Below are 26,599 nucleotides of genomic sequence, written 5' to 3'. Positions count from 1 at the left end.
AGTTGCCAGGCAAAGTCTGACAAAATTGTGTAGTAAACCAATTCAAGAGAGATTTTCCAAATGTGTGGAAGTTTTTTTTTTTTTTTTTACCTGAGTAGCCATGATGTTTTGGGGCTGAAACGACCTATTTGAGTCCACAATTGTTCTCAGTTTGAACCCCTGTTAGCCCCGTCCACTTACATACTTAGTCCAATAAAACATCTATACTGGGTAAATCGGGAAATAATCTTTTTGAACTATTCGAGGTCTCCTTTCATTTCATTGGCACCACACTTCTAACAAACCCATCTGACTGTAAAGACTCAAGGGAGAACAATATTCTCCTATCATCTAATCTACTGTGCCACATCACTGGTACTTTAACAAGCTTTGTGGTCAGTGATTACACTGACTGGTGTCATGGAGTAATTGTTTGTGTGAAATACTATACGTTGTTATATTGTACAATTTGTTATCATACACATTATTGTAGGCATACAAAGTCCATCTGTGTATTTAACCTCTGTCCGCTCTCTCTTCTTTCTCTCGCCCTCTCTCTTTCTCTCTCTCTCTCTCTCTCTCTCTCTCTCTCTCTCTCTTTCTCTCTCTCTCTCTCTCTCTCTCTCTCTCTCTCTCTCTCATAGGCTTGTGAAGACTCAGGTGTGAAGACTCAGTCCAACTCTCAACCATCATCTTGTTCTCATTCCACTACCGCTTTGCTTGTCCCTGATGAGCGAAACACTCTCTTCAGATCGACTTTTTAGAGAGTAACATGAGTTTCTCCCCTGGATTATGGACAGTATTTCTATGTGAGGCTTTCACCGTTAATTTTCTTGTATTTTTGTGATTCCTTTTCTGAGGATTTTTATTGGTTCAAGATGAGACTGAACTGTACCCCCATGTGCATCATGACTCTCTTGCTCCTACCCCTTTTGGAGATGGGCTGCTCCGGAATGACCTTTAACTCAGTGCCCCTGCCTCACGCCCGGACCTACAGGACCGGCGAAGCGGGGGTGCTTCAAAGGCAGAGGCGGAGTTGGGTGTGGAACCAGTTTTTTGTGCTGGAGGAGTACACTGGAGATGACCCTCTCTATGTGGGCAAGGTAAGAGTGCTTCTGTCATTTGGGTCATATATTTATGGGGAGAGAGGGGTTGTGAGAACTGCTGGAGTACTGCCCCAACCTACACAATGACAGAGTGGGCTATTTAGAGGCATTCTGGAGTTGTATGTTTTGTATGTAAGTATTAACAATGACGGTTAGTTTGAAAAGTCCATCCCTTTTAGCCGGCATCACACAAGCTAAACAAGCTAAACTAACTGCCAAAGAATTCCAGAACACTCACCACCTTAAGTCCCAAGTATTGTATATAGTATTTACCTAGCGACAATAATTTGATTGGCTACAAAATTATGTGTCATAATCTATGCATTTTTCGTGAATAAAGTCATCCATGGTACTCTAAAATGTTGATAGTTTGGGTGACTTTATTCACCCTTGGCACTAAATGAGTTAAGCAGCATTTCACAAGCCTCACCATTTTTCTCGTTTATGATCTGAAGGAAAAGCAGTAGCTCCAGTATCAAAGAGGCTCATCTAACATGAATGTGTAGATATCCTTGTTTTTGATACAATGACTATGACAACATGCGTGTTTCTGAACCTCAAGTTCAAAGCTTCCCTTTATCTCTCAAGTGTAATGAGTATTCACACAGATCTCTCATGTGGGTAGTATTGTACGGAATACAGATAAACATTTTACTTTCATTTAGGAATTAAAGAGGCTGTTTCAGCATTGGTCTCTCATTCACTGGGTGGATTTATATTAAGAAGGATGGCCTCGTGAAAGTGAAACTGAGGACACACTGGGTTTACTGAGATGGTATTAAATTCAATTGAAATATCTCATAGAAAGATTTACAAGAAGTTTTGCAAGGGAAATGGAGTGGTGGTCTAGTGGATAGTGAGTTGGACTTGTGATCGGAAGGTTGTGAGTTCAAATCCCGCCTGAAGCCACACCACTACTAGTGTGCCCTTGGGTAAGGCACTTAGCCCTCAGTTACTCCAGGGGGAATGTCCCTGTAATTCGTAATTGTAAGTCGCTTTGGATAAAAGCGTCTGCTAAATGGCAAAATTATTATTATTATTATAAATGGAAGGTTCTATACCTGCCTGTATAGAATATTTAAATGGATGGAAATATGGTTAAAAAAATGTTTATTGCAAAGGTCTCCAGGCTTCTGAAGAAAGAGGTGAGAGGTAGCCTGGAGATCAAGTGCAGCATTTGCCTGACCTCATTACACAAAAGACTGCACAAACGACTGGTTGCCGAGTTGAGTTTCCCTGTCTGAGGTAGTGGCTAGGGGTCGATATAAAGCCCTCCTGCCTCACCAACCTACAGTCACGTTTGTCTCTGTGTACTTGTGTTGCCCCTCTGTTTACTCATCTGCTTCATCATAGTTCCCCCATTGACCTCCCCAATCCCGTAGTCTGCCTTCACAAATGGAGGACACACAGAGCCACCCTCGTGTCCCCCAGGCATAGGAATGCTATTCTCTCTCCAAGAGAAAGGCTCAGCAGACCAATCAGCCAGATGCCTCCAGTTGTTTCCCCACTGGGGTATATTTAGAGTTGTATCCAAAAGTGTATACGCTAAGACATGCGTAATCAGCCAAAAGGAAGATAGATAGAGGCAGTGCGTGTTGCTGTTTTCTGAGATTGAGCATCCATGTCATGCTTCTCAATGTTTTATATTTGGTCAGAGTTGACGTTTGTGGTTTGCAAAACAAAAATACTTTTGAACAAAGCTACAATAGCATTGTCTCTGGCATCGGGGAGGGAGATTCAACACTGAGAGACCTTTGGAGCGGCAGCCCACTCTTAATACAGTGCCCTGTGTAAGTGTGTGGCTCTACACTCCAAAGGTTTGGATTTGAAATCAAACAATTACTATCAGGTTCAATTAGAGACTCTAATTGGCTTTTATTTGATTGTATTTGTTTACATATTTGTTTCACCATTTAGACATTACAACATTATTATGCATAGTTCCTCTATTTCAGGGTACCCACAAGTAATGGGACAATTGACTTGACAGGTGCTTCTGTTTTTTCTTTGCATTTACTTTTGGAGTCTGCTATTGGTGTCCTGTCAACATGAGGACCAAGTCAGGGAAGCCATTATGAGGCTGAAATATCCGTTGTTGTTTTTTAGCAGAAACATAGTCAAACCTTAAACCTACCACAATCAGTTTGGAAAATAATTATTAGAAAGGAAGAAAGCACTGGTAAGCTCAGAAATCAAATGGCCTGGTAAATGTGTAGCCTACAGATCATGAATGTCACACATATCAAGAATGTGACTCGTTGGATATGAGCAGTAAAACTGTGAAAATATATGAATATACATTATTTTATTATTTGTATATTAGAATTATTATAACTTGTTTACAGATGAACAGTTATGAGTTTCATATATTAAGCTATAGCCTAAATAATCATATTTAATAATAGCATAACAAAATGACTGTTGACTTTCACTGATCACAGTAGATGAGAAGGGCTGATCTTCTATCTATACTCTCCCTCACTGTATCCCCATTTGCTTGCTCCCATTATCCTTTGACACCCTTCTCAGATGTATTATTTTCTTGCACATGGCATGTAAACTTTTGGGATTGGTTCGTGAAAGCTCTCATTTTAGTCATGTGAATCATTCAACCTTAGCGGTGCTATCGCCAACCCTCTACCAACTAGACCGCTCTTGTCTCAATTATTGGAAACTATGTTAGGAAGAAATTGAAAATGTGTGAATTTGTGTATTTGACTGATAATACAGAGGCTGTCAGAAGAAGAGAGGAAGTGTGACACAACAAATAGGCTTTTAAAGCCAGAAGCCCAAACCCATCAGACAAAAGTACCCACAGCTCAAACTGTTGAATTTTCATTGTACCGGTACTACTAAGGGCCCTATTATGCACTTCTTAACTTGCCGTCTTAAGTGTTAATTAAGACGCACCGCCAGGTTAAGACCTACCGCCACCCTTATTATTGATTGGGTTGATTGAGAAGACGCCCAAAACACACCCATGACTAATTTCTGGGCTTAGCGCCGGGTTTTAGGCGCCCACTACCGCACGCATAATAGCAAAGTGGCCTTGACCACGCCTCCACGTCTTAAGTTTAGATCTACCGCCTTGTCTTATTGCTTAAGACTTATGAAGTGCATAATAGGGCCCTAAGTGTCTAAAATAAGGACCAAAAGTGAAGTTTAGATCAAAATAATGATTCATCTTTTGTGGATATGTTCTTACATTTTGTATTTTGTATTTTTTTATTTTTGGCATTTAGCAGACGCCTTATTCCAAAGCGATTTACAATCAATACATTTGAATACTAAGCATGTGAATCAGCAATCCACCATTCGTTGCAGGAAGAGTAATCTAGCTCGGGCACGGGGCCATTGATAGAAGGAAAAACCTTCTCCCTATCACCTTAATAAACAACACAGGTATCCACTATTAGTAGTCCAGGCTTACTAGAAGTCTTACTTACTCAGAATGTAGAGAGATGAGTCCACTGCTTAGTTTCAAAATGTATGTTCTTTGGTACTGTACATAGGTAGCAACTAGGGCTGCAACTAACGATTATTTTGATAATCGATTAATCTGCCGATTATCTTATCGATTAATCGATAAATCGGATACAAAAAAAGCGGGGGGAAAAGATTTTTTTTTAAAGTTTTTTATTTTTTATTTATTAAAAAATATTTATTTCGCAAATTGTATTTTATGTTTTCTAAATCAGCCAGGCCTATACATATACATGTGCAAAATGAACAAGTATTAATAAAAAATAAAAAATAATATAAATAAAAAAGGCTTTGCTACATCAAATAGGTTTAACAACAGGCCATGGAAGGTCAGTAACCCAAAGTGCAATATAGGCTACAGACAAGACACTAATGTTTTTATATAACAGATATGCTCCAAAACAATGCAATGTGTCCTCTCACTCCATACAATAGGCTAGGCGACAGTCAGTGCCTCACTCTGCATTTGCATGGAGAGCAGGAGACCATGGAAGGGCTGAGCCCAGCAGGACTTATATAATAAAACAATAGGAAGTTAGCTGTAACCCTCCTCTATAGAAACATAGTTAGTGTAACCCTCCTCTATAGAAACATAGTTTGTGTAACCCTCCTCTATAGAAACATAGTTAGTGCTCTGGTTCTCAGCACAGCTACGCAGACTACAGCTGGACGAGCAGCGTAGTGACAGTCAGCTAGCGGCAGCAGCGAGCTAACCCTGCTAGCTAACTCACTAGCATGTCCTGACAGCAGACAGTCATAGGACAGTCATAGGTTCTACCCTTTCCGGCCATAGGTAGCGCTATGATTCGCTATGATTCGCGATGCCTACACCGGCCGCAAGATAGCGTGGCGTGCGTCAACAGGAAGTAGGTTTGTTATGGAAACAAAACCCGAAAAAAAAAAATGTAAAAAAAAAAAAAAAAAACGACGAATCGATAATGGCATTCGTCGCCAACGAATTTCGTTATCGATTATTATCGATTTAATCGATTCGTTGTTGCAGCCCTAGTAGCAACACATTAAGAAGACCTTGACTAATATAGGGGCGGCTGTGGCTCAGGAGGTAGAGCCGGCGTATGATGATCGCAAGGTTGGCAGCTCTGTGGTTCGAACCCCGGCTGATCATGTGTTGAGGTGTCCTTGAGCAAGGCACTGAACCCCTAATTGCTCCAGGGTCGCCATACCAAATTCCAACAATTGACTGACAAGTTGATTGCATTGCAATAAAACAATTACTTTATTTATTATTATTATATAGTAGAATAGGTAACTGAATAGGTAACTACAGCCCTTCACAACACAAAGATGGGAGAAAGTATTTCACATTTGGAAATTAAGTGTTTTGGAATGGAATGGAATGGACTTTATTTGTCATTGCTACAGTACAGGTACCAAACAACGAAATTTAGGAGGGGTGGCTCCCCTGGTGTTAGGAAAGGAAAAAGAAAACACATTTTAGAAAAAGCATAGATGCATAAAATCACAAGAAGGTAAGGAGCTGGTTTACATCAATAAAGGCTATGTACACAATCCACTGTACTATACTGCACAGATAGTCAACTAGGGTTGTCATATTGCACAAAGAGTATTTTTTCACATTATTTACATATATATACTTGGCAACAAGGGCCTTGAATAATGTAGAGTAGTAGAATAGTTAACTGATTACAGCCCCTCATACTGCAAGATGAGAGTTTTTTGTGATACTTAGCAACAAGTTTGGCTACATATGTTGCGTTGACTTAATAACCAGACTAACATAATAACCGTATCAGAGCAGTTTTCATATGTTGTTACTCGGTTTCACAGACAAGGCTTAAGCCTAGTCCTGGACTAAATCACACTTTCAATGTAAAATCTCCTTTGAAGATGCTTTTTAGTCCAGGATTAGGCTTAAGCCTTGTCTGTGAAACTGGCCCCTAATGTATTAATTCATTTGAATGAGGCTATATATTGTGGTGGTGTTAAACATTATTATGCCAGTAATAATAAATGACTAGTATTTCCTAACTTTAATTATTACAGTTACTATTTTATGACTAAAGATAGCCTTCTATGCTTGTAGTGTAATTTGTCTTATTGGCCACATGTGGCTTGATGAATTATTGAATGTTGAATTATTACCAATGCACTATACATCCTTAAAGACATCCAAGACCAACAGAAGGGACTACGCATTTATTAATAACCATCAGATTATTCCAATGCATGTGACTCAAATTAGTGTCTGTGGCGACTACTACTAGAGGTTGATTAATATGTGTATGATAGGCTGAGCCTTAATAAGACTGGCAGGGTTTAATAACGTGGCACAATTAATAAAATATGGATCACCCTTGTCTCCAGGGGTCACTAAGCAATATCCCCAATTACTATGGATGAGTATATTATAAGAATACGCAAGACACTGAGGGAGTGTTATTATTATAACACTACTGTATATGTACAACTGTTGTGGCTCGGTTCAGTATGGAATAGCATGGAGCAAGGTCCATTGCTATAGTTAATTGGTCCTCTGTGCTTATATTATCACCCTGGGACTTTCCAGCAGCATTCACAATCAAACTTGTTTGTTTGTGTGTCGGCTGTGTAGACAGTGATGGCATGCCCTTTTCCCCCCAGTGCAATGGACCTAAAACAAATGCTTCTTTTCCCAGGGGGAATTCCCATGGCAGAATTCTCCATGATCCCTCTTTCTGTTGCAATCCCTCGTGTGAGGAGTGGCTTGTACACATTGCAGTTTTTCCTCCCATCTTTGGCGGGTCGCTCCAGAGTTGAGAAGCCTTTGAATCTGGTCTAATTGGAAAGGATCCTTTGATGGCAAAAGTCTTTACTGGCTGCATTGGGGAATCCGCAGGGCCGCCACACCACCGCTATTGCTGCAATCTATTAGCATTTCCTGTGCCGCACTGCCAAACCACCCTCTGACTCGCACTTCAGCTCCTAAAGTGTGCCTAATGAGGGCCAGATTGGGAAAAGCCTTTTTTTCCCGACCCTGCCACCCTAACAACCCCCACCCCTCCCCTCCCACCACACCACAGCACCAGCCCCAACCTCCCTCTTTTAACGCCTCAATCACAGAGTTTGTCAACACAGACATTCAGTCCGCCTCAAAACCACTGAAAAAAAAGCATGTCAGTCAGTACCGTGAGTGAGAGCAGATTAAATATGTTGGTTAGTCAGTTCTCTCTCAGTTCTTTTATCCTCAACACGTTAATGATTTGCAGGAACTGAGATATCAAACCAAACTGTGATGAGCTAAACAAAAAGAATAATAAAAAAGATTGCATGCATCTCCCTACATTTCATGTTCTGGATCAACAAGCTCTCTCCCCCAAATCGTCTTTGGAGTGACTCCTAACATATGTTTGTTAATGAAATGCAATGCAAGGTCTTTTAATCTAGCTCCCAGTCTCTGGGCTGCTCCACCAGGGCCATTTATCAGCCGAGCAGATGAAAGTCATCAGGTTGGCAATCACTAGCACTTTCTCATGGCGTGTCTTGTGCTGCAAAACGGGACCGTTCTCTCTCTGTGTTACAAAGACACACATATGTGTCTCACACGCGCGCACATGCACACACGCACGCACACACACACACACACACACACACACACACACACACACACACACACACACACACACACACACCTAATGTGCTCTGCTCCTTTGGTTCAAGCCAGCAGACTTCTTTATATGGAGATAATATGAGCTGACATTAAATATTCTAATGACAATGATAAACAAAAAGCTCTACAGCAAACCATTTGCATTTATATAGCATTCTTCAGACATTAAAATATGATAAAAGGGTGAGAAAATAGTTTTTGGCCAATGAGTCTGGAGCCGACAGACACAAGTCCAGCAAATCAATCCAAAGCTATGCAATTCTAATAAAAGCCTTTTTTCACTATTACAAGCCAGATTTTTTTTTTACCTGATTCTTAATTACCCATGGCATTCAGGTTGCCATCTATGTAGGGATGAGGACTCTCATACAGACAAAGCTTTCTCCACCCGAACTCTGCACGCAAGGCAGCAGGAGCCAGTTGACGTCATGGTTGTTTACTGTTAGAAGTTATGAACAAAGACCAGGGGCCCTATTGTGCACTTCTTAACTTGCCGTCTTAAGTCTTAATTAAGACGCACCGCCAGGTTAAGACCTACCCCCACCCTTATTATGCGCTTCATACGCGCTACTGCTATTATGCAGGTGTCGCTAGGCGCCCACACATAAGACGTAAGACTCCCGTGCATATTACTCATTGTGGGAGTGTTCATTATGTTAATGAAGTGCGCTAGGCGCCCCTGCTATTATGCGATCTGACTTTGCGCCTAGCGCTAAGAAGTGGTTTGAAAAGTTCTTAGGCGCTAGACGTCATGCACGTTTTGAAACACGAGCGCGCCTCCGCGGTTTGCGCATGCGCGCCGACCGACTTCTTAAGAAGTGGAATAATAGGGCCCCAAGTGTCCAAGTGTCTTCAAATAAACTCAAAGCTGTAAGAAGCACGACTAATAATGAATCAAATACTACACGTTTTTCATACGTTTGGAAAAAAATGCATGTACTTTTGAGGTTATGTTTACGTAAAGGAATATGGAATGTAACGTTTCTTAAAAGATGCATGTGAAATAACTAGAAAACTCATTTTTGATAATCCTGAATATCTATAGCTTGCTTCGTAGTATACCCCTCTGCTGCAAGTATGATATAATTCCCTGAGTATACTCTACAAGAGTGTCTAGGGTTCACATATTATGCATCATAATACACTATGTACTAACTATGCAGTGGGGGAAATAAGTATTTGTTCCCCTGCATATTTTGTAAGTTTGCCCACTGACAAAGAAATGAACGGTCTATAATTTTAATGGTAGATTTATTTTAACAGTGAGAGACTGAATATCAACAAAAAAAATCCAGAAAAACACATTATATAAAAGTTGTAAATTGATTTGCATTTGATCGAGGGGAATAAGTATTTGACTTGTGACTTGGTGGAGAAACCCTTGTTGGCAAGCACAGTCAGACATTTCTTGTAGTTGGTTTGCGCACATCTCAGGAGGGATTTTGGTCCAGTCCTCTTTGCAGATCCTTCCAAATCCTTAAGGTTTCGAGGCTGTCACTTGGCAACTCAAAGCTTCAGCTCCTCCACCGATTTTCTATAGGATTAAAGTCCGGAGACTGGCTAGGCCACTCCATGACCTTAACACTAGAACAGCCATGAGGGGTTATTTGACCCCTGTGAGTAAAGAAAAATGCTATAGCTTTGCACTCTAACATTTCAGGACCCTCCTTTCATGACTTTTCCTAGATATGTGCGTTCTACCACCCAGTATCCTTACATTTTCAAAATCACATCAGGATAAGCTAATATAAAACTATTTTGGGGGTTTTCTGTGTAGGAAGCAGGCTAATTTACAAGCGGCCAACTAGTGGTCGTTGTGTGTAAATAGCAGTTTGAGCATTGTAAAGAGTTTTGACCCCCGAGGTGGCTCTTTTAGTAGGTAAAAAAGGCATGGCTGTTCTAGTGTTAATGTGCTAAAAGTAAGAATGTATTATCCCACCACATGAACCATCCCGACGGTTTAAGCTGGCATGTCCTGGGAAATGCCGGCATAAACCTTTTTCCCACATGTACCCTAACATACATACTAGATTTCTCGCATTCTCAAATTTCACATACTGTACAGTGTGAACGCACTCGCATACTCAAATCTACGTCACATCTAGTATGAGTAGTATTCTAGTATGCCATTCCGAACACAGCCATTGACATGTGTTGGTCAGTGATGAAATGTCACACTTAAAGAGGCACCTGTGCAACTCTGAATGCAAAATACGTTCCCACATAGCAAACACAGCAAATGAACATTGAAATGAAACAAACTACATATAAATATATGCAACATCAACAAAACAACAAATTACATGAGTAATATTTATGGCAGTTAAACCCCTGTCTCCTCCTTCACTGGCTCCCAGTAGCAGCTTACATCAGACCCTACAAGACCCTGGTAAAGAGCCCCTGCCTATCTGCAAACAACGGTTAGTCCCCAAACCTCAGCCCAATCACCCCATATTCCAGCTCTGCTGGCCGCTTGGCACCGCCATCCCTATTAGGACGTAACGGTCGCTGTGCTCAGTCCAGGGTTAGGGTTAGCCAGTTCATTTTCAGGAGGGGGACACAGAAGGGGACAACGGTTCAATAGGGGGGGGGCAGCCAAAAGCAAACCAAAACAGTAACATAGGCTACCGTTTGAAGGTTTATGTGACCTTTTTACCACTGAGTTGTCTTTTACAACTCGAGCCCCCACAGAAACAAAAAAAAAATACTTAGAATGTTCTTCACAACATCCTCTCCTTTAAATAAAAGGGATGATTGAGTTGAAAGTATTCAATTAAAGGGACCATCTGTACAACTGCATCCGCCAGTTTCAGTTTCAGTCACAGTAATTGAATTGAAACAAACAAACCCCTCTGCCTAGGAGGGAGCCTCGCCAACACCCCGACAGGCCCATCATTCAAAATATGACACGCATCTCAACACTGTGATTTTATAGGACGTTTACATGCCCACCGGGGGGGAAAATGCTGGTTGAGGGAGAGAACGTCTGAAATTGTAATTGATGTGTGCTGGCAGGCAAAGACAGCACCATATTCCTAATCAGGAGACATTTGCGGGCAGAGAACGGTTGAGGATGTTATGTATGTACGCTCCTCTGCAATAGAGGAAAAGAGACAGATGAACACTAAATTAGCTGTGTGTGTAGAAATGAGCGCAGTTTGTAATCTTGGCGCGTAAATTGGTGTCCATTGTGTGCCAGGGACAAATGGGAGCCGTTGTAATCACCCTCCTCATTTGTCTCTTTTTATCACCAGTCAATATGCTACATTTCATAGTCTGGTTGCTGTCTCCCTATGCACAAGTATATTATGGGATGGTCACTGAGTCGCCACCAGGGTTTTCACATGTGTGTGCATGCAGGGTGCATGCATGGTTGTGTTATCAACTTTGTTTTCATGTATTATTATTTGTTATTATTATTAATCTGAATAGTGTTATATTTTAATGGGGGGGCAATTTAAATCTGCAAAAGAATGAATGGAAAACAGGGAAAATAATACAAACAACGAAAGACAACTTTAAGACATGAGCACTATCTAAATTAAAAACAGTAAAAAAAAAAAAGTCTGCTAACATTCTCTTGAAATAGCCGAAGGTGTCCAAGGACTAACTTTAGTTCCTCGTGAATATAATTTCAAGAGCATGGGGCATGAACACTAAAAGCCATCATCCCAGGAACTGTGGAAGCACAAGGAACCTTCAAAACATTTCTGGAGAAGTGCTTTATAAACAATTAAGTCAATGGCATGATCTTTATTTAGCCTGGGAAACCTAACCCACATTCTGGTATAGAGAACAATGATGAGTGGTATATCTGTTGCTGGTTATAAACTGGAGCACACTGTGATACCATGCGGTGCAAAGTTAAACATGACACCTTTCTGCAAATTTTAAAGCAAGGTTTCTTTTTATTTTCAAAACAAAAAAACGAAAAAAGATAGAAAAGGAAAAGGGCCTTGTGCAAAAGTTTGGGAACCCTTTTGGAATATTCTTTGTTACCTTTTGAGAAGATGATTACTAAGGCCCAGACCAAGGTGATTTGCTTGTTAGAGCTTCAATGAGTCAGGTGGATATAATTCCAGGGTTGAACAGGGTTAATCAGTTTCAAAAGAATAAAACAAGAAAAAAGGCCTTGTGCAAAAGTTTGGGAACCCTGTCAGCTAGTATTTTGTAACTCCTCCTTGGGCAACTATAACAGCTTGCAAACACTTCCTGTAGCCAGCAATGAGTCTTTCAATTCTTGTTTTGGGAATCTTTTCCCATTCTTCCTGGCAGTGATGTGTAGGTTCTTCTGAGCATTTCTCACCAGATCTCGGGCCATTCTATCTGAATTCTTTCTTGGTCTTCCAGATCTTGACTTGACTTGACTTCAATTGTTCCATTTATATATTCCATTTTCTGATTATGTTTATGACAGTGGAAATGGGTAGTTTGAATTGGAAACGTTGCGAGAGTTATTGGTAGCCTTCTCCTTGATGGTGGAAGTGAACTATCTTGATTCTGACATTCTTGGACAACTGTTTAGAGGAACCCATGTTTTTTTAACACCAGACACAACAGCCACCACAGTCAGATACTTTAGAAGGCATGGAGTTACTTCAGAATATATAGTTCAACCTTAGAATTATATTCACCTGACTCATTCAAGCCCTAACGAGTAAATCACCATGGTCTGGGCCTTAGTAATCATCTTCTCAAAAGGTAAGAAAGAATAATCCAAAAGGGTTCCCAAACTTTTGCACAGGGCCCTTTTCCTTTTTTTTTTATCATTTAAAAACTCTGAAGAGAGGTGTCAGAAAGGTGTGTTGTTTAACTTTGTAGCATTTAGTGTTCAGGTTTGCTTTCAATCACTTGGAGATTCATTGTAAGAGACAATATAGTATAGTTAACAGACCGAACATCGTTAGCTGAACAATTTCCCACAAATTACAAACCTGCCGAGTTAAAATGCTGATTAAAAGCATCACTTATTCTATTTCTCAGTAACAAGGCCAGAGTCTGTCATAACTTGCTTTGGCAAGCAAATCAGCCACATGGCTTGATTGGCTGATTTGCTTACTTTAAACGGGAAGTTTAAACTGTAAATACCGTTATTCCCAGTGGACCTGTTATCCCCTGTTTGCCTCTATGCAAATTTTACCCATTGCTGTCCTTGTTTTGAGCTACTGGGTATTGCATAGTAGTTCAGTATTTCTGGTGGCTTTCTGGTTTAGTAGATAGAGATATTAGAGATAGTAGAGATGTTGTCTGTGGCCTGGCCTCACATTCTGATCAGTTGTGTGAGTTTCAGTTCTCTGTTGTGATTGGCTGTTCTATAGAATAATGAGAGATGATGAGTAGAGATAGCAAGAAATGATGTGGCTCTTCCTATCCTCTTAAGAATGCCAAATACTAGCCACGTGTCCTTGGTCGCTTTGACTGTGTTATCACATCTGTTCTGTTAGCATCTGATCCACCAGATCCTAGACCGAGATACTAGTGGAACTCACAAATCTGAGACAAGCCCTTCATAGCTTTTGATGGAATATAATATTGAAAAGTGATGTTGTGCGTGTTTACTCATTGTGCATGTTTAGAATAGAATAGAATAGAATAGAATAGACTTTATTGTCGTTGTACAGTTGCCTATACAATGAAATTGTAGTGGCTCTTCCGAAGGTGCAAAAAAACAGAAAACATATTCACATATTCACAAACATATACACATATAAGATAAACATTTATGAACATGTCTTATGTCTACTGTTCAGTGTTCTGATGGTCCATGTGTAGAAACTGTTGGACAGCCTGTTTGTTCTAGCCTTTATGCTCTCAAGCATCTTGTTAGAACATTTACTTTATGTCTCAAGCATTATGGTGAAAAGAGAGATGCGAGAGAGAGAAACAAGTCAAAGCACTATGTTTGCCCCTGAAACTGATTATCAGTATTACAGTTTTATTACATTACAGTATTATCATATGCATATGTTTATTCAGTGTCTATGTAGGTGTTATGCTATGTTGATTGCTGACTATTTTTTACAGTTTCACCTTGTGGTAAACCCAGTTAACTCAAACTAAGGGATTGATAAATCAACAAGATAGTCTGTCTTAGTTTGCTAACTGTTTTTACAGCACCCAAACTACCAAAACCATCATTTGATGTTGATATGTTATTGTGTAAAGTAAACCAGAGTATGTAGGCCTTTCTTCTAGCTCCGCACTAGCACACCTGATTCAGTTGATAATGATCTTGTCCAGCACCTGATCTTGGCTGGCCACCCGTGCGTAAACACTATTGAATTGAGTCCCTTATCAAGAAGTAATCTCTAGACCAGCTTTGAGCAAATCAACCAATAGCTGGAACCGAAGCAGCGAGTGCCAATGTCGCATTCAGTTCTTTTTAAACATTCCATTTTGGCTCAAACTGTGGCACTATTTGTATGGGGAAGTTATTCCATTGTGTACTGTGAAAGCAACTCAAGCAGCTGGAGGAAGTCACTCAGAAAGAGCATAGAGCTATGCCGTGGAGACCATGTCTTGTCATTGGGGTTGCAAAACCTTTGCTTATGAGTGGAAGGTGGATATGGGCTTATGGGTTTTCGCCCTGGCTCAATTACAGATGGCTGAGCAGAACAACCCACATACACATGCTCGCTCCATCTCTCTCTCTCTCTCTCTCTCGCTCCCTCTCTCTCTCTCTCTCTCTCTCTCTCTCTCTCTCTCTCTCTCTCTCTCTCTCTCTCTCTCTCTCTCTCTCTCTCTCTCGCTCTCCTGGGATTGGAGAGGGTGATATTGAGGACCTGATACATTTATGATGGTTCCAATAGGGAAAACGCTTGGTTTGTGGCCCAGGCGCCTTAAGAAACTGCTATTAAACAAGGCTTTTCAGCTAGAGAAAATGCTTCTTTATGAAAGAGAAAGGGAGAGCAAAAATAGAGCAGTCCAGGCGCTTGGTGTATGAGAGCTTGAGAGACAGAGAGATGCAAAACAAAAGCAAAAATATAGAAACTTTTATAGTTTTAAAGTTTTTCTCTGAGAGAGCATTTTCCTGTCCAAACACAATATGTGACAGGGTCTGGTGAAACTAGGGCAAGGTCTTTTTTTCAGTTTTCTCCAGATTTTGAAAGTACAGATTGTAATATTTCAAATGATGTGTCATACAATTAGTTAAATAGTTGAAGAAGATATGCTTATTTGAATGTTGTTACACATCAAACTAAATACCGGAGAATCTCGTTCTGAATCAAAACTCACGAAAAATAGATGCTAGTAGCTAACTGCATGTTTAGCACATCACAACATGCTGATAGAATATCAACATGCTAAAAACACTTAACTACACTAATAAGATGATCACACAGCCCTTGCTTTTGAACACGTCCTAAAACGTTTGTTTACAAGTCATGTATCACTCACCCTACGGCAGACGATACAGTGAATCCAATTCACTATTTATTATACTTTATTATAAGTATTTAGTGCTCTATAAATTATTGTTTGTTGTATTGAGTGGGCTCTTCATCACTTCAACTTTCGTAACATAAAAAAAGAAAGACATTTGTGAGACTTGAGAATTGCCAACATGCACATATTATGGTCATGGATTAATTCCATGGGTGGATTGTGTGCATAATAATTTTTCCATTGAGAAAAACAACCCCAGTAGGTTTTTACATAAAACATTTTGATTAATGACCTCTTACAATAAACATATGTAAAGAGATAAATAGAAGTTCAATGTTATAAAAAATAAATACAAATAAAAAGTGATGCTTCTAATGAGTCCTCCGGGAAGAGGTACTAGAAACAGACTGTTAGTTCGAACATAGAGGCAAAATATGGTGTGGTATGTGGTATGCAAATCAATCTTGGCAAACCATCTTTACTAAATACAAATGGCACAAAACCCATTTACTTGAAAACATACAGTATCTGGCAAACTGGGACTCCTGGAGTGGTATCTGAAAAATGTAATTCAACGCTGATACCTGTCAGACAATGTATTCATCATTTGTTTATAACGACAGCCAATTGAAACATAAAAATGACAGCAAACACAAAAAGGTAATCAATTACTTGATCTTAATACTGTTTTTATCTTAGGATAAAGAGACAAGCATTTTAATATGATCACCAATAATGTGGTTGTATTATGTGTAACATGTGGGGAGGAGTAGAAGTAGTTCATTTTTGAACGACAATAAACATCAATCAGGAAGTAATTCAATCAGTGATTTTCTCTTTGTGAATGCAATCAGTAATGAAATTCACCCCCAACTCCCTTCTTCTCCCCTTGTAGCTACACTCTGATGTGGACAAGGGAGACGGACGGGTGAAGTACGTACTCAATGGCGAGGGTGCCACCTCCATCTTCACTATCGACGAGAACACAGGGGACATCCATGCCACCAAGCGCCTGGACCGGGAAGAACAGCCCTACTATACGTTACGCGCGCAGGCCAGGGACCGAGCCACCAACCTGCCTGTGGAGCCTGAGTCGGAGTTTGTCGTCAAGGTTCAGGACATTAACGATAATGAACCCAAGTTCCTTGACGGACCTTACACAGCCAGTGTCCCTGAGATGTCTCCTGTGGGTGAGTGAATCCACACAAAAAAACATTGCATACTATTCTTATTCAACATACATAAAATGACTGGAATAAGAACATGGATGCACAATATGTTTTACACATTGTACATAAACATATTAATTGGAGATAATGTGTACTTACACACATTATGTCACCTCAACATGTATAAATACATAATGTGATACAGTCAGGATCTTAAATTGCACTTGTAACAATGTTGGCTAATTAGCTCATACAATAATATGCATCTACATTACACATATGAAATGTGTGCATTCAGGCGTTTTACCATAACATGACACGCAGTACCATAGGGCAGCGTAAACCAGTGAAAATGGGCCAGGCTGTTTCATTGCATGACAGCATCCTGTTTCCTGACACCCTGATCCAATTATAATGAACAGTGTTGTGCCCATTTGACTCAACATGTTCAGTTCTTAGCTGTGACACAAAATGTGACAGCAGCAAAATGTGACAGCAGCTGGTGAAAGCGGGAACTAGTCGGTAACCAACTGGTTGTTCAGAATTTTCTTCTGAAAAAAATAATGTTAATAAATGTCAACGTTGAATAAAACTCCAAACATTTTGATTAGTTGCTGACTTGTTCCCGCTCCTGTCACACATGGTAAGGTTCCTAAGCGTCTTCATGGAGTTTCATAACTGAAAACTTTTAACAATGATTTCTCCCAGTGCCAAAGACTCATAAATGCTGGTCAAATGAGGAAATGAATGTTGCTATTAGACACTTAACCTTAAAAGTAAAACACAGCCTCTTTAGTGTGTTTCTCTACTGTGATGTGGTGCCATCTTCTGTATCAATTTAGAGAAATATTGAGAAGTTCAAAAGCAGAATTATTTTACAAAATTGACCAGCATAAGGCGAACACATAAAAATTAGGGGGGAAATATCCATAGGCAGCTATTTGTAATCCTGACCATTATGGAGAATAATAATAATAATAATAATAACTTTAATTTATATAGCGCCTTTCACAAACCCAAGGACGCTGAAGTATGAAGTATTGTTGGAAATGATGAACAGCCTTTTCAGCAGTTATCATGAACATATGGTTTTTCTTTATAGGCACATCTGTGGTGACTGTCATGGCAACAGATGCGGATGACCCCACGTATGGAAACAGTGCCAGGGTGATCTACAGTATCCTGGAAGGCCAGCCTTACTTTTCAGTGGAGCCCAGGACAGGTGAGAAACCCACACCAAACAGAAGCAGTCCAGTCCGGTCAACACCTGAAAGTGATGTGTCCCCAATATAATCATCATCTTGTATCTATTAACTAAAGTTAACGACTCAAACACCAGTGTCAGTGGTGTGAAATAATTTTTGAAAAAAAGCGTTGTATGAATTCATATACAGTACATGCTACATTATTGTGAAATTATTGTGACTGTAGATGTTTGGTTTGTAGATTGATACATTAAGAAATGTTTTCTCACATATAATGTACTGTATATACAGTTACACCACTGACTGCATAGTAGTAAGCAACATACTCCACCTTTGTGCTTTAACCAAATTAACCTAATCATGAACATATTTTCAAGTCAGTGCCTACCTCTAAAGAAATGCCTTCTCAATGTGGTCACTTGAGAGAAAGATATGTCAACATATCTATGGACATCTATGACTATACTGTATTACTATGTACTGTATCCATGCAATATTATTTATATCTGCAGAACATCGATTTGCAAATATCATTTTCAGCATTTGCCTTTATCTTCTCTACATATCGCATTTTATAGATCGATATAACATCTCGAGGGATAGAAATGATGATGAGTTTATGGTTTCACACAACAGTAAGAAATGGGTCTAGGGAAGGCAGTGTACTCAAGGGAGTTGAAATTACACCGCCCGCTGCTGGTGTAGTCTGTTCCCAGATTAAAGCACTCACCTCTGCCACCAAGGACAGTGTTTACGATCTAGTATTGACTCTTCTTTCATCACCCTCTGAAGTGGAGTATAAGCATTAGGCGGGCACGCTGACCAAGGGTGCAGGGGGTCAAACTGTAATCATGTTCATGAGCGATGGCTTACGGCAAGGAGCAGAGATAGATCATTCTCTGAGGATTATTCCATTACGCCAGACACAGATTACAGATTATATATTATCCAGTAGAAGCTTCTGCCCCCAACAACTCTAAGATGGCTATTGCTGACAAGAATGACTGACTTGAACATTGTTATTGGTTCATGTGTACAGTATAAAAGCAACATTGAATTTCAGTGGTCTAAATACATGCTTGAAAGGTAATCAAGCAAAAAATCAAATAATCAGAGAAAGAAATAACTTAATCCAAAATTAAATCCCAACGCAATCCCAAGGAACATTTTCAAAATCCGAACGTATTCTAATATTCCAAAAGTAAATTCTCTAAGCTATTCATTATACATTATACATTATACTGTATAATTATACATTATACAGTATATATATACTGTTGTCAAACAATCGTAGCATTTCAAGCATCATAAAATGTTCCATTCATCTGATTCATTTACCTAAGTGCATGATATGTAATGTAGAATGAATGGAATCCTTTTGTGCAGGCCTTGTCAGGACAGCTCTGCCCAACATGGACCGGGAGGCACGGGACCAATACCTGCTGGTCATCCAGGCCAAGGACATGGTGGGCCAGATGGGAGGGCTCTCTGGGACCACCTCCGTCACCGTGACGCTTGCTGATGTTAACGACAACCCACCACACTTCTCTCGCAGTAAGATCCTTGTTTTCAACAACCATCTATCTATCATCAACCATCAGCATCTATCTATCTATCTGTCTGTCTGTCTGTCTGTCTGCCTGCCTGTCTCTATCTGTCTGTCTATCTATCTATCTATCTATCCAAATTCCTAAATTTCGTTGTTTGGTACCTGTACTGTAACAATGACAAATAAAGTCTATCTATCTATCTATCTATCTATCTATCTATCTATCTGTCTGTCTGTCTGTCTCTATCTATCTATCTATCTATCTATCTATCTATCTATCTATCTGTCTGTCTGTCTGTCTGTCTGTCTCTATCTGTCTGTCTGTCTCTATCTATCTATCTATATACAGTATATGCTGTATAAGAAATGTAGTTTACAAGCATGGTAACACCATTATATATGTACACCTAAACCATACTCAAGACCTTAAAACGGTGAAATGTTTTAGTAAAGTGCACTATCAGACATACATAGACCCACACGAGGGCTATCTCAATCTGCACCGCCATACAGAATCCCAGAGAGAGCACAGTGGAACTGGTCTCATCAAAAAATGTTCTGTTTTTTATCCTGTAGAAAGCTATCAGTTCAGTGTGCAAGAATCCTTGCCAGTGGCAGCAGTGGTAGCCAAGATAAAGGCGTTGGACTCCGATGTCGGGCCCAACGCAGAGATGGAGTACAGAATTGTTGATGGGGACAACCTGGGGATGTTCCGAATCACCACTGACAGAGACACTCAGGAGGGACTCGTCACTCTGCAGAAGGTATGCTGCAGATCATCATGGCTCAATGACATGGTTCCAAAGTCTAGTGAAAGCCAGACCTTGGTCAAAATAGTTTTTTTCTTCTTTTTTTTCTTTCAATTCAGTTAGGTAGGCTGTACAAACAGGATTGTCAAACCGTGAGCTTAGAATGATAAGGTTCTATCTCCGTTTAGGGCAGTTCAGAGATATTGAGCGTCAAAGTTTTTACATTCCATTATGTTTTGTGAGATGGAATCTTTGTATTTTATTAATTACTAACTCAAAAATGTCAACAATTTTTAAAAATAACACCACACAGGCATTAATAAACACCTAATGGATCAGATTAGATTAGATGTAAAAAACTACATTTTGACAAAAATGGAGATAGAACCTTATAATTCTAACGTCACGAAACCCTACCCATCCAAGCTTAAGCAAGCAAGCAAGAATAATCTTTGGTAACACTCTCGGAACCACCAAGGCCAAGCATAGTCATTGTCCTTCTCATAGAGCCTTAATTGGTGACTGGCGGTAATATTTCTATAATGATATATAGCTTGTGTGAGAGAGTCAACTAGCAGCTGTCACACCCCCCACTCTTCAGGCTATTTAGTATGTTCGCTCTTCATTTGGGATGGTTATTTGTTTTATTTGCTGTATTCTGAGTGTATTGCACCCATAGTGCATTATGAGATATAGGGAACAGGTAGACAGGTGATTGGTTGACAGGACAGGAACACAGGTGGACTTGATGATGGATGATTAACAGGGAGACAATCAAGGGATCACGAACACCTGGGAGAGAGAGAGAGAGAGACACACAGACACAAACACAAAGCAAAAACAGACAGGGACGTAACACTTATGCTTGTAGCTTGTTGGTTTGCTTATGCTTATGCTTTATGATTGTTGGTTTGCACACACATTGAAGTACATGTGTACATTATCTTCTAAGTATATTTTTGTGATGATCACAGAGCAAATCAGAGCATTTGAGTTCAATCAATAGATTTAAAAGTTGAACAAAGTGAGACCTCTTCTCTTTGAACTTGAGATAAAGCCATTGACTCTTACATTGACATTGACAATTATCATACAGTTATCACTAGAAACCACACAAAAACATTTTCCATTTTTTTCCATTTTGTTTTGCTGTTATTACTTTTCATTGTATAGTCAATATGTTGCATTTTATACCGTATCATTTAATAACTGACAGTAGAAATAGATGAGGAACTGTGAGGGTGCTTCAGAAGATATTTTCAGAGTTGTTTATCTCTGTCTTAAAATCAATATTTTCCCTTGGCACAGGTCAGTACTGTAAGTCAATATGACGGCAGAGTTCAGAGATTAATGGAGGTTTATATGGGTTCAGAACACACTTGTATGTGTGGACAAAACAAGGCCAAGCTGTAAAGAGAGTGGATCTAAGGGGCTTTATCTACTGTGGGTACATTTGCTTTCTTGCTTTCTTGCTCTCTTTCTTAATTCCCTTTTTTACTTCCTTCTCTCTCACTGTCTTCATATTGTTACATCTATATTTCATTCTTGCTTTCTGTCGATGGGTAGAGTCTGGACTTTGAGACTAAGTCGAGCTACAACTTGAGGGTTGAGGCGTCCAACCGCAACATTGACTCGCGCTTCCTCAGCCTGGGACCGTTTATCGACACAGCGACTGTGCGGCTGACAGTGGAGAATGTGGATGAACCCCCCGTCTTCTCCTCGCCACACCACAAGATTGTGGTATCTGAGGCCGCAAAGGTGGGCGCCACCATCGGGACTGTCTCCGCACATGACCCAGACTCCACCAATAGTCCCATCAGGTAGGATTCTTTTATGTTTTAGTATGTATTAGGTACTTTTGGGTACCTAGATCAAATAATTCAACACATATAGGTATCACAGTAGCTACGCCAAACACTGTTATACATCATGTTGCTTGTTGTAATGAGTCAAAATATATAATATAATAGTTTCTATTGCCATGCAATCAACCTGTCAGTCAATTGTTGGAATTTGGTATTTTTATGCTCTAGGCAAGGGGTCAGCCATAGATGGTGACATGAATTTGGCCCTAGGACTTGATAAGAACACTCTCTAACATGCTCTCCACTCTTCTGTCCTCGTGCCAGGTACTCAATAGATCGCAACACTGACCTGGAACGCTATTTCAACATCGATGCCACCACAGGTGTCATCAGCACAGCCAAACCACTGGACAGAGAAGTCAACGCTGTTCATAACCTTACCATCTTTGCCATGGAGAGTTGTAAGTTATATTTCCCACTCATTAACTACATTCAACCTACCCTAACTGTAGCAAGTGGTTGCATATCAACACAGTTGCAGTTGATATTTTTGTTAATAGTGGAAACATCCAGGGGCGCTTAGGTGGCGTAGCGGGTTAAGCGCTGACCATGTAACCGCAGGGTCCCCGGTTCGATTCCGGCCGGGGACATATCCTGCATGTCATCCCTCCTCTCTCTCTCACCCATCCTTCCTGTCTAAATCTTCACTGTAACTGTCAATTAAAAAATAAAATAGTGGAAACATCCAAAATGTTTTTAAAAAGCTTGAATTGTTTATTAGGTTAGGACTAATGCACCTCCTTACGAGTCTACCTTTGAATGAAAAACAGTTGAATGACATTGCCCATGAATCCCAAAATCGACCCATAACCCTTACCCCATACAGTATACTCTAGGCACCTGTGTAGATCTGAGAGGATTGGATAGGTTTAAGCTAGATGATAATACAGTGCCTTCAGTAAGTATTCTGCACTTTTCCCACATTGTGTTGTGTTGCAACCAGACTTAGATTATTTGTATTGTTTTGTCACTTATCTATAGTACATAAAATACCCAATAATGTCAACGTTTGGGTAGAAGTTTTGTTTATGTTTACAAGTTAATTAAAAATAAAAAGCTGAAATGTGTTGGTCAATAAGTAGGCACCCCCTTTGCTATGGCACAATTAGCTTAAATGCAAACATTTCTGCAACAGATTACTCAATAAATTGAAATTAGTCCATCTGAGTGCAGGTATAATAGTTCATGTGATTTGGGAAGGAATATATTTGTTTTTATAGGGTCTCTGATTTGCATAGGAATCAATTAAACACTGTGTGGATTAGGTTGTCACTCCCAACTTAGCAAATTGCATAATTTTCCCCTGATCCTGACAAACTCCCCAGTCCTTGCCGGTGACAAGCATACTCATAACATGAAACTACCACTATTCTTCACAGGAGGGATAGTGCAGAAACTGCATTGCATTTGCTGGATTTGCACTTAATTTGCACTTAACTAAACACATTTCCATTTGCTGAGTTGTTAGTCATATTCATTTTTCTTTGTTTCAATTGTCTCCCTGTCAAAGTCACATTATTGACAGGCTGGTGGGGAAATGTTGATCACGTGGGTTAAAGTGTATTTCAACAGCAGGCTTGTCAATGGGAGGAAGGAAAAGTAACACCAGGGGCCCTAGATCTACCGCCTCGTCTTATTGCTTAAGACTTATGAAGTGCATAATAGGGCCCCAGGACTCATACGTCATTGCTCATACGATTTTTCACACTTTCCAGATTCTATTACAACGAAGAAAATCCAGTGTGTTAAAAGATAAAGACTCAAGCGTCCCACACTATCATCCAATGAATATCATTAGTCAATGGCTTGACTGTTAGCCTTCACCGATACAGTAGGAATCGGGGTCTTACACCCAGAAATCTGGAGGGTAGAACAGGTGCAGCTTCCTGTGTCTCTTTGAGGCATCTCGTAGAGGGATTTTGGAGCAGCTTCTATGCGGTTTAGAGGTGACCACGGTCGACTGCTCGGCTCCAGAACTCGTGGTGTTTGATCGAGCTTCACCTTGATTCCAACCGATCGCCAAAGCTGGTGCCCCCGCCACCCCACCCCCCACACACACACGCACACACGCACACACACACACACACACCCCTGCTGACATTGTCCATGACCTTCAGCAACGTACACCTGTTCCCCCTAAACAGCCTAGCTGACTGTCGACCAGCGTCCTCCAATTTCTACCTCAAAATGTGATTCACTTGACAATGTCAAGTGGGTGAATTTGAATTACACTTTTAAAATCAACTTTATTTCATTAACAGGGTTTATTTTTAAAGGGTATTCCACAAGGTAGTGACAGCGCCAATTTAACTGATTAAGAATATGGGTATTGATTTGAATCACGTGAGGAATAAAGAAACTATGATTGTTAGTTTTGCTCCAATATAAAAGTACAAAGGCACATAGAGACAGTCCTTAGATGTAGCCACCTCCCAGTCAATAGATCATTGTTAGAGGCATCACAGATCCCTTTAATGCACAGTGGCGGGGCAGATTGAGGTGTCTTTTGGTATACATCTACGGTATGGGTGAGATAGATGGATCCCTGTTGAGATGTGTGTCCACTGTGTTAGAGCTATAGGATTGCAGGTGTCATCATTAAAGCAGGACTAAAAGGACTAAATCAGTAATTCTAAATACTAATTGTCTTTTATTCTCCTATTTGAGGGCTGTTACCACAGAATTCATGAATCTCATTGGCAGTTAATTCTATTCACAAACATAAATGTTTATTGTTCACAGAGGAATGCTGTTTTATCATGTGCATGAAAGCATTACAGTATCTCCATGAGCTATGAGATAAGACGGCAAAGGCTGGACTTTAAATGTGAGATTGTGTTTGTGTGAATCTTAGAACTTTGCACATCTTGGAACTTTGGACATTTGTTGACTTGATCAAATTGGAATGCTCTTTGTCTTATTTCGGCCGGCCTACACAAAGTTAGAGTCAAGTCAGCCTGTGAGCTGTAGCAAAGCATCCATTTACAAAACAAGGGTTGATTCCAAAGGCTAAAATACATTTATCCCTACCCTGTCCCAGGCTGCACCCTCAAGACTTGGAACAGAGGGCCATCTTTATGTCCCAATGACAAGTTTATTGCCTATGTCAGAGCTGGTAGAGCTCAGCTAAAATATCACCTGTTTCTCCCTTTGGGCTGCATCATAAACCACTCATGTTACTGTACTGAGAGTAACACAGCCTCCTCAATCTGCCTCCTCTTAGCTGTGGATGAGGGTTGAATGTGCTGGTCAGTATTTTGTTCCAAATACGTTAATTAAAAGGAAGTTACAAGCCAGGGATAAATCCCATTTTAAGAATAACAGCAACACTCATTTGATGCATATGTGTGTGTGCGTGTGTGTGTGTGTGTGTGTGTGTGTGTGTGTATGTGTGTGTGTGTGTGTGTGTGTGTGTGTGTGTGTGTGTGTGTGTGTCTGTACAATATGTGTAGCTGCCTTTCGAAAAAAGAAAAAAAAAGAAGAAACACTAATTAAGTGCTGTCTCTCTCTCCCTCCCCTTTCACCTCCGTAAATCAACAGCAGGTGTGCAGAACTCACAGAGAGATGTGTGAATCTATTTCCAAGCCAAGCTGCAATCGGTAACAGGGGAGACATGAGCTAGCGGCGTACTGTACACGGTGCATTTTTCACATGTCTCCTTTCATCAAGATGTTTTTATCTAATTTGCATTGGGGAAATAAACAACACTATGGTGTTTTCAAAAGGCAAACGCATATTGTGATATTGCCTGATAGCAGGTAATTCCAAAAACTGTAAACTACGCAAAACTAAAATGATGTTCCTTGTGCTTATTTGGATGTGCTGACAAACTGTGCCAACTGACATCTGATGATTTAGTGAGTTTGAAACAGCCCTCAATTCTAACCTTAACCCTAAACACAAGCCTTGTTAACACTAGAACAGCCATAGAGGGGTCATTTGACCCTGTGAGTAAAATATGTTTTATATCTTTGCACTCGATAACATTTCAGGACCCTTCTTTCATGACTTTGCCTAGATATGTGCGTTCTACCACCCAATATCCTTACATTTTCAAAATCACATCAGGATAAGCTATAAAGCTATTTTGCAGTTTTTCTGTATAGGAGGCAGGATCATTTACAAGTGGCCAACTAGTGGTCGTTGTGTGTAAATAGCAGCTTAATATTGTAAAGAGGGGATTTGACCTCCGAGGCGGCTCTTATAGTAGGTAAAAAGGCCCACGGCTGTTCTAGTGTTAACCATATAATTGAAAATTAGGTTTTGACAAAAACATAGATATGTGATGTATTTTGTTGAGTGCAAAACGTAAAAGTATCCTGTCTAGACGACATCCAAATGTGACAAAATGAGATCAGAAGTTATTTAGAACCGGAAGGTTTAACATGCTTTATTCAGTCTTTTTTAAAACAGTTTTTACATCCTTTAGCTCTCTGGCTAGATTAATTGTTGTATGCCTGCTCCTTTAATTTAATGAAAA

At 40.1% G+C, this 26,599-nt stretch overlaps 1 protein-coding gene across 1 annotated transcript in view; it reads left to right on the top strand.

Moving 5' to 3' along the window:
* Positions 1-857: 857 nt before the first annotated feature.
* Positions 858-26,599, top strand: part of LOC308169078 (cadherin-7-like) — a gene marked incomplete at both ends in the record, with an annotated part of 49,279 nt that continues 23,537 nt past the window's right edge. The window contains 7 exons of the mRNA XM_080543711.1: positions 858-1,082; positions 16,478-16,772; positions 17,854-17,973; positions 19,343-19,510; positions 20,082-20,269; positions 21,821-22,074; positions 22,384-22,520. Of these exons, the coding sequence (XP_080399837.1) occupies positions 858-1,082; positions 16,478-16,772; positions 17,854-17,973; positions 19,343-19,510; positions 20,082-20,269; positions 21,821-22,074; positions 22,384-22,520 (1,387 nt within the window). The remainder of the gene's footprint in view (positions 1,083-16,477; positions 16,773-17,853; positions 17,974-19,342; positions 19,511-20,081; positions 20,270-21,820; positions 22,075-22,383; positions 22,521-26,599) is intronic.

Source organism: Nansenia antarctica (genome assembly GCF_963989245.1).
Source record: "Nansenia antarctica genome assembly, chromosome: 12".
Taxonomy (NCBI): domain Eukaryota; kingdom Metazoa; phylum Chordata; class Actinopteri; order Argentiniformes; family Microstomatidae; genus Nansenia; species Nansenia antarctica.
The sequence above is the reverse complement of the archived record's forward strand: the minus strand, read 5'-3'. Positions and strand labels throughout refer to the sequence as shown.